The sequence below is a fragment of the Rhodnius prolixus genome, unplaced genomic scaffold, assembly GCF_049639745.1.
Source record: "Rhodnius prolixus isolate KJV_2025 unplaced genomic scaffold, Rpr scaffold_6, whole genome shotgun sequence".
Lineage (NCBI taxonomy): Eukaryota > Metazoa > Arthropoda > Insecta > Hemiptera > Reduviidae > Rhodnius > Rhodnius prolixus.
Genome location: NW_027411634.1, coordinates 38,061,545 through 38,077,559, shown reverse-complemented (window position 1 = coordinate 38,077,559; position 16,015 = coordinate 38,061,545). Strand labels below are relative to the sequence as shown.

The 16,015-nt window shown below is 31.9% G+C and overlaps 1 protein-coding gene across 7 annotated transcripts in view; it reads left to right on the top strand.

Moving 5' to 3' along the window:
- LOC141460548 (uncharacterized) overlaps window positions 1-16,015 on the top strand; it is a 51,530-nt gene that overhangs the window by 5,749 nt on the left and 29,766 nt on the right. For 3 of the 7 annotated variants that reach the window (XR_012462132.1, XR_012462131.1, XM_074140667.1), the window contains one exon: window positions 9,316-9,470. The exons of 2 other annotated variants lie outside the window; for them this stretch is intronic. Coding sequence is in view for 3 of the 5 variants with exons in the window: in XM_074140667.1 (XP_073996768.1) it covers window positions 9,345-9,470 (126 nt within the window). In the remaining 2 variants the exon portion in view is untranslated. Of the gene's footprint in view, window positions 1-3,497; window positions 3,647-9,315; window positions 9,471-16,015 lie in introns of those variants that run through there. 2 more of the 7 variants (XM_074140671.1, XM_074140668.1) reach the window with 2 other exon arrangements.

Here is a 16,015-nt window from a genome sequence, read left to right as displayed (position 1 = left end):
CAGCCGTTAATTGTATTGGTTTTTGAACTACATGTGATTCTAAAATAATTTTCTTAGTACTATATTTGTATTACTAAGTTCTCAAGTTTATCACTAAGGCTTTACGGTATTGAACAGAATGATTCAGGGCAATGTTTAGAACCTTTCAGTACCAGATGGTGTCCGTCTCATCATGTCCTTGGTAGTTTCCATTCTCATCCGCCCTCTTTTGTTATGCTGCATAACCTAGACTCAAAACTCCAGTTATTTCATGATCGATTTATTATCTATTTGTGTTATATTTAGTATACTTCCTGCATGAATTATTTAGGTTTGGTTTCTTTTAATGGTCTTATAGGAATTATTGTGAAACTTTATGAAGACTTGTGGGGCGTTTTTAAGTAAAAATCTGAAATCTGATTATAGTTGCAGCTTCATCAGTATTGGTACCTGCCATCATTTAAAATTTGCTACTTTATTGAAGGTTTATATTTACGATTTTCCAAAGCTTACTTTATAAATAAACCAAATCCATTGCAAACTAGAAAATTGCCTTAGGAGTCTGGATTTTTTCTACATTCGTTGGTTACAAGTTTACTATGTGGGTAATGAGCTAGAATATGTCTGCCGCGCACAGTAGTTATACGCAAATATCTTGCCTACCAACGAATACAGTTACGGGGTTATAACTGTGTTGAGTTTCCCCCAAGTTTGCCAAAAGGCGTGAAGAGTCGCGGCTGATAAACTACCTCCTGAAGGGCTTACACGGGTGAATTTTTTCCAAAATTGATGTTAAGAATTATAACGTCATTAAAAAAAGAAGTTTATATGAAAATACATTCTTTTATAACTAATATTAATCTAGTAAATAATTCATTTTATTTAAAATAAGCTTTTAGGAGAGGAGTTAAGTGCGGCTCTTAACCAACGCACAATTTTGGCCTTCAGACTTCAAAAAGATTGTTCACCCCTTCGGTAGTTTAAAAGCGAATAATTGCAGTCAGCTCAATCTTTTTATTTGCTAAGCGAACCCCCGGAGGAAAATGCAGAAATTCAAGAAGTAAATTCCAATTTTGGAAGCCCTACTTTGAATTTTTTAGAATAAACAGCTTTAGCGCTTAATTTTTATTTGATAAATTTCTTGAAGAAAATTCAATTTAGGACAGTTCTGAGTAACTTTCCTCTGATGTGATTTCAGTGTAATGTACGATATGATCGTATCTCTTAATCTTAAGGGGCATAATTAAATGGGTTTTTTAAATTCCGATCTAGAAGATTTGTAGTAACTAAAGGGAGTTAGTTACATACCACATTTTAGTCCAGCAGTCAATCAATTTACGCCCAAGTAAGATTGCTTTTGATTCTCTAGTACCCTCCGAAAAATTAGATGATATTTTTTTAACTTTGTAAATAAATAGGTCAATAGTTAAGATTCCAACATTAAAGCAAATTTATAAATGCTAAGTTAATCAATTTTTAAGGAATTTCTATAAATTGAATTTTAAGGCAGTTAGTGAAAATGCCCTTACCATTGAATGGGTCTAACACAACGTAATATGGCAATTTAGAAGGGTGATTTATTGATTCGCTGGATGCCAAACAAATCGAATGTCACTAGGTATAATCAAGATTCTCATTACGTAATAAAAATGTTGGGAGTTTCGATGATTTTTTTTCCCCCACCTGGAGTAGGGAATAACAATAATCGAAATTTGAAAATTTCAAAAGGTTTCTGTCAGCAGATAAATTTCTGGCAAATTCTATATTATAAAAACTGAAAATATTAACACTTTTATGCTGATGTAATTTAATAACGACGTGTCAAATTGTACGAGTCAAATTGTCGTATTATAAATTTGAATGGGAGGGTACCGTCATCACTGGTTTGGAGGACACCTGTCAGCCGTTTGAATTGTTTTGTCCAACTGTAATGTTGTCATGGTCTGTAGATTTGAACAATCAAATGGTTTACACTTGTTATGATTTAAATGTGATTGTAAGTTTATTGTGTTTCTATTTCTGTATTATTTTAGCATGCTATTCTATTTTCTTACGAGGAAGCGACGTGTTCGTAAAATTTTCTAAATTAACTCTGACTGAAAATTTAAATTTATACATAATTCCTGGTTTTCTTGCTGCGTCTAAGTGAATGGACATGTACTGCAGATGTCCAGTATTTCTATTGTGAGTTTACCGTCGGAAATATCAGTTTTAAGGATCTCAAAGTAAGAAAAATGGATTTTAAGAATGTCTTTGTTGGTAAGCTCTCCAAAGAAAAATCAACGAGAGAGCCAATTAGATATTACGGTTAGGTGCGACACCGTGTGCTACACGATGTAGTAGCTTTACTAAATAGATTTTTCATTTAGGTTTCTGATGGTTTGCATGAATGCAATTTATGGCATAATGTCACCTTTTATATGGATCAAAATGTATATTGAACTTCAGAATGAATATTTTCGTGATCAGTGATTTACACGAAAACCATTTCATAGGAATCTATTTTTCCTTGGGGCGCCTTAGTATATTTAGCTAATCACGTTATCCCCCACTTTGTTTTCATATTACTCCCACCAGAACTGCATTAAAGATTTTCCATGGAAAAAATGACAAATACAAGTTTTAGATCTGTACACGTGCAGTTAGCAGCACGCAAAGTTAAAAGAAAAATCGTTAGAGCTGTTTTCAAGAAAAGAAAGAAAACAAAAACTCCAAATTATATATTGTTAACTTGCACTTCCTGCAGTAAGATTTAGTCCCAAAGATTGTTATCAGAATCTTGGTCAACCTCGCAGTATTCATAATTACATATATGAGCTTTAGAACTGTCGATAGTCGCAATTGATTTGGGACGAGACATTATGAGTCATTCATCCCTTTTGTAGAGCTGGTGAGACAGAGGAGGAAACATCCCCAGCCACCTTATGACGGATTCTTCTGGTTATAAAGGAGCTAGTTTTATTAGGATCTTCTGTTGAAATAGCTTGACGATGTAGGATGTACAGCTGAGAATCTTGGTGGCACAGGCCAGGAACTGGTTGGTTTTGCTGTTTTTCTTGGCGGTAGCTACATATGTGAGCCCAGAATGGCTTTAGATAGCAAAAGGTTTCCCTCTCAGTGACGAATATTAGTAATTATTATTGCCTGATGTACTGAGTCTAAATAAAAAATAGTTTTCCACGATTTTTCAATTTTTTAAATGTGCTGACTCCGTACCCTTGCGCGCCATTTTATAAAACGAACTTTTTCGGATTCAAGGGACCTCAAAACGGATATTTCCATTAATAACTCAAAATAATAGATCTGCAGGATCGTAATACCTTTTCGTATGTTAAGAGAAAGTGAAAACTTGAAAAATATTTGTTTGATGGGGGTGGGGGATTTAATTTCGGAAATTTAACGCAATGCAGTTATTCTTTTACCAGATGTAAGATTAGATAAAAATTCAATTGTTTATTAGTATCAGTGGTACCAACACAACACTAACAAAATATCCCTCCCACTATTTTTATTCCTGGAGTATAAAGACATAGTTTGTTGTGTATCGTTCTAAAAGCTGCACTCATATTGGAATCAGTCTGTCTGTGGTGAGTGTTAGTTCATCCCAGTATGACACTAGATTTTCCATTGTCGGAAAATGGGGAATATATTATCACCTATAAGAAAGGTATTTTTCTTTTTTAATTCAAGTGTTATACTGTTTATTTTTTATTTTTGGAGCGTGAGTAAATTTATGGAATGTCCTTTTAAGTGTTACGTAGAACTGAAAAAAACAATACGTGTATATATATTTTGTATTTAAGGGGCGTAAACATCAGAGGTTGTTGGAGTCCGCAGCTTTTTTCAATGTACTGCCGGACTCTGGACAGTGTTCTCTCAGTGTTACTTTTTATTATCATTGTAAGAACATGCGTAAGAATTAAAGTATTGTGTGTTTTGGCGCTAGGTATTATTAATATGGTTTTTTTTATCTATAATTTGTGGACAAAAATAAAAAAAGTCTGTACGAGGGACGCAAGAACATAAAATTTTATAAACAAACCTTCGATCAATACTTTGAACTTTTTATATCCAATTCAATACAAGTAATATTGCCTTTCTTAAGATTTAAACTGCCAGGGTAAATGTTTCGAAACGATTTTATGAAATTAAATAAAAAAATCCCAGAAATTGATGCAATCCGCTTATTAATCATTTCTGTCACGTTTCATCGCACAACTGATACTTTCTGAAAAGTACAACAATTGGGCTATTATTAATAATAAGCAAGAATTAAATAGTTTGCTAAAAATTCCAAATTTGTAGAAAATTTTTGATCGGAAATCTGAAAATATCGTAATTTTTTCACGATTTTCCTGTATAATTTGCACCAATTATCTTTTACCAAAAGAATTGTAAGTTGCAGGACCAGTTTTCCTTTAACTTTTAGTTACTGGTAATCTATATTTCAAATATGGTTGATCGTAATGTATCTGGGAAATGGTTTTCAGTATCTAAGTACCATACGATTTCACAACACTTAATATAGACAAGTATAGAAAGAGAGACCATAATTATTCCAAGTTTTAAAGAAAGAAAACCATTTTGATTTTCTTAAGAAGTTTTAATTTTGAGGTGTTACAAACAATTTTTATGGTGAAAAGTGCGGGTGCCGGTCTTTGAAGTCGATGTTAAAACGTTTTCCCGGGAAAATTCCAGACCATCCGGTATCCAATATAAATATAAAAAGAAGGCGTATCAAAAAATTTTCCAACAAACTTTTTGTCGATTTACCGTCCATTTTATGCCTTGTCAAGCTTGTAATATTAAAAAAGAATGACTGAATGTATTGCAACTTTAGTTTATCGAAATTTTCGATGTTTAAGAACTTTTAAGAAAATAAATAATATAAAAAAAATAGTAGATGTTCTAAAATATATGAAAGATAGCAAGTAAATACTATTTACTATTAATTTTGATTAATTCAAATAATAGATTTGATAAGACCGAAATTTGATAAACGTCTAAAATTTGTTGAAATCGTCATCAAATTATCTATTCATTTTAAATGAAATTATGTCTTCAAAAAATTATTGTATTTTATATTGTTTATTAGAACAAATGAACTTTCACATTCAGTGGAGGAATGTGTTTATAGTAATGATAATATTAACAGTAAGACTGTGTATCCCTTAGAATGTATCTATTATAATATGCAATTCACGATTATTCACTACACCAAATTTAGAATGCTGCACACAAAAATAATTTAAAGGGAACTTTTATCAATTTTATAGTTAAGCGGAAATTGTGCTGTATATCTTATTTCATTAGTGATTCATATAACAACTTAGCTGTTCGTGTACCGTATTTGGTTTGGTTTAGTAGATAAGCATTTTATAGCATACTACTGCAATTTTTTTTTCTTACCTCAAAAAATTTATTGCATTGTTTGTAGTTTTTGCGTTTGATAAGTTTTCAAAGGATAGTTTAATAATTTTGATTGGAGAATGAGGTTTTATTTATTTTTTTTGCGGGAACTTGAAATGTTAAATTTTCCTCAAAAATATAGAAATTTCCTTCAGAAACTAACTTAGATCTGTGAGTGTGATGTGTAAAACGAAAGTAGAAGATGTTGGTAGAGATAATCTTAAAATCTGGAATTTCCGAGACAAATTTAACTCCCATAATTGTTGTACAGGAAATACTGAAATAGAGTTTTACAGAAGTTGTTCTCAATCTCGTATTTAGAATTGAGGAATGAACACTAACATACACAAATATATAAAATACTATGTATTGCAGTATTGATGAGTAATCGGGAAGAAAATTTGTGAAACATGCACTTAATGTTGCACACAATTTTTTTTTTTTTTTTTTTTTTTCAAAAAACGGAAATGCTATCTCTCATTTCTTGTTCTAAGTTTTCGGGTTTTTTGCGTTTCGAAAATTTGATCCCATCAGGGGGGAACCTAGCTGAAATGTGGCGATCATTTTTCAGCTAGCTCTCATTTTCTGCTCTAAGTTTTCAGAAATTTTCTTCATCAGGAAGTATGTGTAATTTACTTATAATCTCTAAAATTGTTTCAAAAAATTTTCTTTAGCTAAGGTGCTATTTCAATACAATTTCCAGTTTTAATTCTTATATAGTATTAGGGATAAATAATTTAATTTATAAAATCTCGTTAACTTTAAAGTTCCATCTTAATTTTCTCTAGTACTTGCTTCGACGTTTTACTATTGTAGTTACATTTCATGCATATAGGAAAAAATATTAATTTAAAATTTCTTGAATAATTCATAATTTAGGATCTACGAATTTGAATAACATGTGTGGGGTTAGAACTAAAAGAATTTCCGTAAGAGGAAGTCGTGTGAGTTTTCCACGCCGGATATTTCTAATTTCGAATTAAAGCCAACTCTATTTGGCGCATTTTTACACTCATGCTTTCCTTCACAGATATTCTAATAAATATTTATACGTTACATTTTTTTTTTCTATTGTACAGTAATAACAAAGCAATTTAACATCGTTTAGTCCTTGAACGATGTTTAGTAAACCTATTTGTAACTATTTTTGCTTCAGAATCAACTACACAATACTAAAACTGCATATGTTAGCAATGGATTCGTGGGTGGGTATTCATTTTCTACAATCCTAGAGTACAATTTCTAGTGATTCTCTATGTGTTTTCAATAAATATACTACGTGATGCCGTTAAACAGCTTTTGTGTGTATATACGTAAGTCTGTATGCTCTACTAGACTTGGGTATATTTATTTATAACACCTCCTTCCTGTCGGTACTAGAAGCTTTTTTTTGAGCCCCCCAATGAAATTAAAGTACATTCTCAAGAGTAATTCCAGCAGCTAATTATTAATTTCTTATTAAAACGCTCCTGAAAGCGCTCCTTTTTCTTTGCTTGTTCTCCAGAAGAAAACTTTGTGTTTAAAAGGAAAGCATTGTGGAGTTTAAAAAATCTAAACATTTACGAATAATGTTTATATTATTATAAAAAAAAAATAAAATGAGCCTTTTAATAGTTTTTACTGATTACTGAAAGTATCGCAATCATGTCTATATCTGTATCTATTTTTCATATTCCCCGAATCAGAAAAAGTAGTTATTATTAAACGCATAATTTGCAGTAACTTGAGAATTCCATTTGGTTCCACCAGGGCCGAGACCCTACAATAACTTCACGTTCAAAATTCCGTAATTGGGATTACTACTTTACTAATGGATTTGGTCAAAAACTATTTCCTTTAAAGTTGGTATACATACATACATGTTGGTCCACGTCTTCATCAAGTTTTTTTTAAAAAAAACATTTCGTTAGGAAATTTCAATTGATAACATCAATGATTTCAAATACGTATTTTACAGCAAGAAATAAAATCGTGGCCTAAAAACTTGCTTTTGCAGGCTCAAGGAAACTCAAAGCAATATTTCCGTTTTGAAAAAATATTTCGTTCATAATTTATTAATTAATGAACGTGTTCCTTATTGTTCTTATTACTTTTACTTATTTTTTTTGCCTTTGGTTTACTTCTTAAAAGTTTAATTCTTTATAATTATGTTGTTTATTTCCTTTGTAATTAAAAAAACCATTATATCATTTGTGGTAATTAAAAAGATAATAATAATAACATTTATTAAAGGAGAAGGAAATAAAATTAATAAATTACATAGAAAGTAGCAAAAAAGCTATCATTAATAAATAGTGAATGTAATATCTAGGTAAGAGTGGGAGAGTAACGTATAACAATAATGGTATTGTATGGACATTTGACAGAATATCAATATTTTCCATTATCTGAACCAATATAACTTACTTAAATGGCAAAGGTAAAGAAGACTTTAAAATATAGAGAGTATATTAAAAGGTAATTTTCTGAAACGGAACATTGGATAACTATTACTTTTCTCATTGTTAAGCATTGCCTGACCCTATGTTGTACGGTTATCGGGTAAACTCTAGATATCAAATTATACTTCTTACCCACCAGTCTTATTCAGCCGATTGCGAACACGAATCTGAGATAGTCTCCAGTTAGACATTGGTTGGTAAATTTTTCAACCAATAGAATTGTTACGCGATGTCCTTGCACAGGAAGAAAGAGATTTATTTATGAAATAGTTTTCATTTGAGGAGTTGGAAAAGCAAAGAGATCTGGGAATCGAAGAAGACAGAACTATAACCAGTGTAAATCCTTTGGCACATCGGTTTAGTTCTTTGTAATATACTATCGTAAATGATAATTAAAGCAATCTTTCCTAATTCGGAATTTAATATTAAAGCACTTTATCGCTGTCTTATCAGTAGCAGAGTCTCGATTCAATCCTTAAGAAAATATCGCTTAAATTATGTAGCATTTTTCCGTATTCCGCCATGTGCCACAGATTATTTAAGGTTTTCGATTAATCATATTATTAATAAAGAAAATCAAATTAGGGAATGTGTACAGTAAAAGTAAAATCGAGTAAATTTTTAAAAGCATCACATAAAGTGATGTCGAGTTTAATGAATATTCATAGATTTTTGTATCCTATTCGCTCCGGCAATACCGGTTATAATTAACTAACAATATAGAGCCCCCCCCCCTTTGATAATATCTATTGACTACAGAATTAGAGTCACGTGTTCACGCTACTTCAGGAGGATGAGAAGCAGGAGCAAGAGATAGTTTGATTGTAACATCTTGCAACTTCGTTTCCAGTTCCATATGAATTTTTGTTTCATTTTAGCATTTCATTTTATCCCTCCTGACTTCCGTAAATAATTCATTTTCCCCTAACTATTTTTAGAACTATAAAGGAATAATAATCAGTACACGTCATCATGAAATGTAAATTAAATAAGAAAAAAAAAGATGGTTTAGAATTTATCTTTTTGATTTATTGACGTGCTTTTGATGAGTTGGTCTTTTTCATTATCTTTATGATTGGTTTTCATCCTTTGTTTTGCTGGTTCTTTGAAACATCACAATTTATTTTATGTCCCGAAAATGTTGAATTTTTTTTTCTGCATAAAGTATTCAGAGTTTTTTGGGTAATACTCGTATATGAGTACTTAGGACGAAACTATTTTTCAATTAAATTTTGGGCTAAGGTAATATTTATTGTCTAGCGACAGAAGAGCTCTCATTACTTTATTTAACTAGCGAATTTCAGCCTTTATTATCTGAGATAATATCTGCTCAGAAAAAAAAGATGTTATTTATCAACTTGTAACTGGAATATCTCACAATGAATCTTTTTTAACTTGGTATATACCAACTAACCAGCCTGGTTTTAAACTTCTGTTTGAACCATTTTTCAACTATCATTAATTTAATCGATTTTTGTTTTCTTAGAACCTGTGCAGGAAACCAGAAAACATCTAATGAGTCTAAATTTAAAGGGAGCGAGAACGGAATGTTGTAAGAGTGCACAAATTTTTTATTTTCTATTCTTCAGAGACATTGAAAGAAAAAGGAAAACAAAAAATAGCAGTCGACGAACCCTCAAGGTAGTATTTCTTGCGAGGGTCAGTTCTTGCAGTTCTAGGTACTGACATCAGCAAAGAAATCAATATTTCTGAGCCGACTCAGATTCAGTAGACAATTCATTATTTACAGACTTCGCTGGGACAATAATTTAGTGGTTCGCCTTCATTTCTCTACTAAACTTTAATTAATTATTGTTATTATTATTATTATCTTGTGTACTAAAGGGCGTCAAGGGTGTCATCTTTGCTGAACTCTATTAAAATATGAACTCTATCATTTCTGCTTACACAGCCAAAAGGAGACAATTAAAAACCCTTCGTACAAAAATCAAACACACATATTTGTTAAATACATTGAACGTGAGCAAAAATTCCAGAGTATCATTGATCTTTTGCTATCGTATAGGTCAACCCTTCGCTTTCAAAATTAAGTATCAGGATAAAATGATTTTCATAAAAAATGATTCAAAAAGAAATATTGTTTTTTCCAGTAACAATTAGTAATTTTTGTTTTAGTATCTTATACCAGCAAATTAATTTTGGCGAAAACCTAATGTCTAAACTTGTCACGGGGGCAGCACATTCGTTTACTGGAATAAGTGAAAGTAAAAAAAAAGGTTTTGCTGGAGAAATCGTAAATTGGCTCTTTAAAACATGCCTTACCTTTTGACAATTGTAATCTTAAATTTCTTTAATAAGGGCTGCCTAGTAAAAATAAATATTAAAAATATGCAGTTTTTAATCACTTGTATGAAATGTAATTATTTTCTGCAGGTTTCAAAGACTGCTAAAGAAATGTGAAGATTCGCTGACACCATTGTACAGAATACATGGAGTTTGATAGTAGACTTCACAACAGTTTAATTAAAAACTCGTGTTTTATTTTAGTTATTAAAGTTACAGGTTTTTACAGGAGAGTAGGACATAATGCAATGCGAAATAGACTGCGACTTAGAAGATCTATTGTCGTACGCTTTAGTGCCTTAGTGATTATCGTGGTGTGTAGATGTCTATAAAGTAAGAGTGCTGCTTAAATATGAAAGTATGAGCTGGAGACTGTCTTTGTTTATACTAAATTCAAATAGTTGTTACATCAACAGCTATACCTGCTGTGCTTTCAGTGTAAGTGTTGTTAGAATTATTTCTATGTGATATCCGAAAAGATCCCAAGATTCTGGAATTTCTCATTTAAATCCCTCAAGTCATCTCTATAGGGCGGCTATCTTAAGAATATTACTTAAATAATTAAGGGCGGATATTGGTGTAATGGTTGTGTAGCGTGGATTTGTTAGTGGGAAATCCTTGATACGATTCCCGTTTATAGCTACTATTTACTTTATATTACCAAAATAAAATGGCAAAAAGATTAAGTAATGGCCATAACAAAAATAATTAATTAGGAATAAATTAATAAATTAATTAATTAGGTTAAATAATCAGGAAAAATAACCCTAAAGCTTTAATTATAATAACGGAAGTTGGTAAAAATAGTTTGAAAAGCCTGCAGTTTTTAATCACTTGTATGGAATATAATTTCTAGCAAGTTTCAAAGACTGCTAAAGAAATGTGAAGATTCGCTGACACCATTGTACAGAATACATGGAGTTTGATAGTAGACTTCACAACAGAAACATTTAGTAAAGAGTCCAAGTTAAAAAAAAAAGCCTCATGAAAGTATAAGTTCTCTTCTAAAAGGTGAGAGATAAATTCTTATAATTTATAAATTGGTAAAGTGGTTTGTACAAGACTTACGTAAAATTGCATTGACTTCTCCTCAATATTCCGAGATTAATCAATCAAATTAAGTGATCAGTGATAATGTTTAGCCATACTCTCGCTTTTCTGGAAGTTTAGCAATTAGTTTCCTAGTTTGGTTATTGTCGTTTTAAATTGGTGTAAATGCCAGTTATTCTATAAAATATTCATTCTGTCGTAAATTTTTTTATTAGTCTCCATTACTCATAATTCACCTTGGTCTGTAAGAAGCTATATCGAGGAATTAGTCAACAAAAATAAAATACCACAGCCAACACATTTCACCACAACACTTAACCGAAATTGTTGGTAACTAGTTTAAACAGTTTGCAGTTTTTAATCACTTGTATGAAATGTAATTATTTTCTGCAGGTTTCAAAGACTGCTAAAGAAATGTGAAGATTCGCTGACACCATTGTACAGAATACATGGAGTTTGATAGTAGACTTCACAACAGTAACATTTAGTAAAGATTGCAAGTTTTCTAGAAAAAGTTAAGTAGAATTATTAGCATTTTGACAAGGGAATGTGGGCTAGTATTAGAATGGAAATCTTTTTCCTTTGGATTTCAACACTATACGATATAATGTAATGGTTAGCTGAAAGTTGGTGGACATCTCAGATGTCCTTCTTCAGGAACTAGGAAGGGCAGTAGTGATGTGGAAGACGGAATGTTACTTTAACTTCCTTTTTTTCCGATGAGAAATCAAAATTTCCCAAAATCTGAATCTACACCTTAACCATTGCCTATTTATTCTTAACGGAAGTTTGGTAAAAATTAATTCTTAAACTACGCAGGCTATTTATTCGCTTGTATGAAATATAATTTCCTACAAGTTAAAAATACTGCTAAAAAAATGTGAAGATTCGCTGACACCATTGTATAGAATACATGGAGTTTGATAGTAGACTTCACCACAAGTATGTTTCAGTAAAAATTCTATGTTAAAAAATAGCTGTTTGCGACAGTTGAAGTAAGAGTAGGCTGCAATCTCAGATCTGTTGGTTAATTCACCCCCAAAGACAAATGAAAATTGTTAGAGGCGAATTTGCTGAAAATCCAAAAGATATAAACGTATGAAATCTCATTTCCAACTAATTTTGTTAATATTTGGAATTCTCGCAATATCCTTTAAAAAACTTTTAACGCTACTTAATTTTGTATACTACATGGTCGAAACCGTACATTACACTGATGTAGAGTATTCTTTATAAAAGGGCGTAATGTTACAGTTTGGGACAGGTTCGATTAAAGAGATGTGGATTGCTTAAATTGAAAGGCACAAGTTTCTTTTCAGGTTCACACAAAGGAAACGTTTCATGAAATACTGCCTCAAATTCTCGTTATCTGGAAATTTAGCAAATTATCCACTATCGCCTATCTTCTTCTCTAGACAGTAACCTCCCTTGTTGATATTGTGGTGTAATGGACGTGATGCTTTCTGTTGTTTTCCAGTGCTGAATGTGTAATTCTATTTTACTCAACCACTTCATAGAATTATTATTGTCATAACAATTTACATGAGTATCTAGGCGTGGAAGTATAAAAAGGTCTGAAGAGTTGGTATTAGATTTTCTAAACTAGGGTTATATCCTCGGCGGTTAGATACTATACAGAGGAAGTATCTACGTGTTGTGAGGGAGATTTATGAACAGTTTGCTTTTAAAAGTCAATACAAGTCGTTAAGAGCACTTAAGTGGACATGTTCTCTTTAAATGGAGAATTGGAGTGGTCGACATTCCATCTTAACTACTATTCAACTTCCTCTTATTGCTTTCTGAACTTCTTGTGAAAATATCTCTCATTAGAGTTGGTTTCTTTTATTTTCTTCTAAAAATTTATTATATGGATTTTCTCTAGTGCTCTAGTATTTTGTTCTAGTATGTTTTTTTTTTCGTACAACCCAGACTTCTATGGCTTGCAGTATGATTAATTAATTTGTCTATCTCTTCAAAGAAAAGTATTGCAATTAAGTCATATTTGCTTAGATTAGATGAAGTATTATTAGAAGTCCATTTTCTGTGATTGTTACGGTGGTAAGCATTCCAGAGGATTATCCCAGCGTAAAATAATAATACGCTTAACCGTGCCTCAAACGTACAGCTTGGGAGCGTGTAACTATTTGATCTTAGCGAACTCACAGATAGACTCAACATACACACTCTCTCTCTCTCTCTCTCTCACTCTCTCTCTCTCTCACTCACTCACTCTCTCTCTCTCACTCACTCACTCACTCACTCACATACTGAAGACCAACCGCAACAGTTGTGGAGTGATGCAGGGAGTATCTTAAAAATATTAAAATATAAATAATACGATCCACTTAAACGTGCATTTATATCGTTGCAATATTATGTTTTGCTGGCTGGCTTTAGCTAACACTATGTAAGATTGTGTGCTTGCCAGATGGCCCCTAGCTAAGATACATTCACCTTGGTCTAGAACGATATTGTTCAATGTCGTACTCTATTCTAAATTTATCTGTCCGTAGATTCTTTTATCTTATATATGTATTTCTGTTTATCTTAGTTTTTCTTTTATTTCTGCTGTGACGTGTCGAAAGTGCGATGTGCGCTCTCGTCACAATATGCTCCAGGCCTAACTTGAAATCGAAAAAACGCATAATGCTTCAATTTGCTGTTCAGGTTATCAAGGGATGCGATAATAATTGCTTTAGAAAAATCAGATGAACCATTTTACTTAGTCGATTTTTATTTTGTTAGTTTTAGAGATATTAAGAGCTGTTCTGGTGGTAAGTTTTGGCATCCAAGTCTTCTCTAATTAGTATAGTTTTGGTGCAACTGCTAAATTTCAATAAAATTCTATTACCAAAATTGCGATAACGAAAAGTCGTCCAATAGTTAAACTCAGATTTTTTTCGCCATTTTTTTTTTAAATTTAATTTTGTGATAGAATACGTTTATAAAATGTGAAAATATTTGGTACTGCGATTAGGCCATATGGAACTGTATAAGAAAACAAAGAGGTCTAACTGTATAACTGTTCATCACGGTAATTACGCAGCAGGTAGCGGGATTCTGAACAAGCAAAGAAAAGCGATTGGGAAGTACATACTTGTGAGGTAAACAGTGATTTCTAAAGCAAAATCACAACCGGTTATATCCCCTTGGCTTTGTTGGCGATGATGTCAATAACATCATCAGTTGACCTTTTCAATAATAAAGAGATTTTTTTTTTAATATTCATCGTTTGGAAAGTTAGCATCAAAGTATAATTTCTTAGCTTACTTTCTCTGACTTGGTAAGGAAGGTATTACTTACGATCACGTTGAATTTACACCGGACACATCGGTCTCCTGAAAGCGAATTGAAGAAACAAATTGCGGACAAATTAACTCAAAAAAGAACCATCGTATGAAGTTGAAACTTAATTTTTCGATTGGGTCTCACCAGAGGACGTGACTGTAACTTAACGATCAAATTTCTTCTGTCAGAAGGATTTTTGGTGAATTTATTAAAAGTGCCTTCAATGATTTGCTTTACACGTGGTATACGTAGATTGGTTCAGATTTCAAACCTTGATATCTCTCTTCCTATCGTTCCGATTTTAATGGAATCTTTACCGAATTGTAGAGAAACGTTTTCTCTATAACTGATATAATTAGCAGTGCTTTAGAGCTAATAGTTATTGAGATATAGAAGGTTAAATTTTAGTGATTTTGCAAGTGGTTCAAATTTCAAACCTTTACATCTCTCTTCCTATTGTTCCGATTTTAATGGAATTTTTACCGAATTGTAGAGAATAGTACATTGTACTGATTGTGGGCTACAAAGTTTTCTTTCACTGTACCATTTCCGTAAAATTTACAGCCCTGAAAGTAAGTAAGGGATAAGTGAGTAGCTAAAATTCTACGTTTAAAGTAAATTCTATGACCGGATGTACGATACCACTGCTGAATGGATTTTCGGAATTAACTACCTATTTTTTCCCCCCTGAATTTCTTATATTTATTCGATGTACAAGTTGATCAATAACTTTTATTAGAATGTTCCAAGAAAATCTGAAAAATTTTAGTGAAAATTAAATTTATATAATCTATTATTGTTTTAAAAAAAAGGGTGTGTAAGTGAGACAGTTGTTTGAGTGTTTTTTCACCAGGTATGAGAATGTTATAGCTGGCTTTTATTTTGTAAATTTATTGTGGTTAAACACCTCTATAACAATATTACGTAAGCAGGAACCTCCCTATTTCTGTTCTACATAAGCTCTTATTACGGTGGAGTAACCTGAAGTTAATGTTAAGGGTAGTTTAAAAACTGGCTTCCCTGTATGCAAACTATACGTGTAATCTAATTTAAATAAGCTAACAAAATAACAGTTTAGAAGTTCCGTTTATTAGCTATTATGCTTGATCCTGTATTAAGCTTATAGTTGTGAAAGTGTGTCCAGGAGATGCTGTAAAAGAGCAGTAAAGCCAGAAAATTTTAAAAAAAATTGCATAATGGAAACCTACAAATTCTTAATTATTTCTTAGAAATATATGTCTTAAGTTCTAAATCGTGTTAACCTTATTCTAATTCTAAAGATGAATTTAGTTCCAGATGGTTTCTATTGTGATTATGACTGGAAATCATATTACTTTCCCAACTTACGTAGTAGTATTTTGGGTGTAATATAAAACAGTGTAGTTTTCTGGCTTCTTTGGGTAAATAACCCCATTTGTGACGTATTTCTTCTGTAAACTAAATTTGGAAAACTCCTTTCGCTGGCCGCCAGGAACTTCTCGATGAAACCGAGAATGAGTGGGGTCAAGGAGCAGATGAGCACAGGCAGTGCAGCTGTGCTTGCT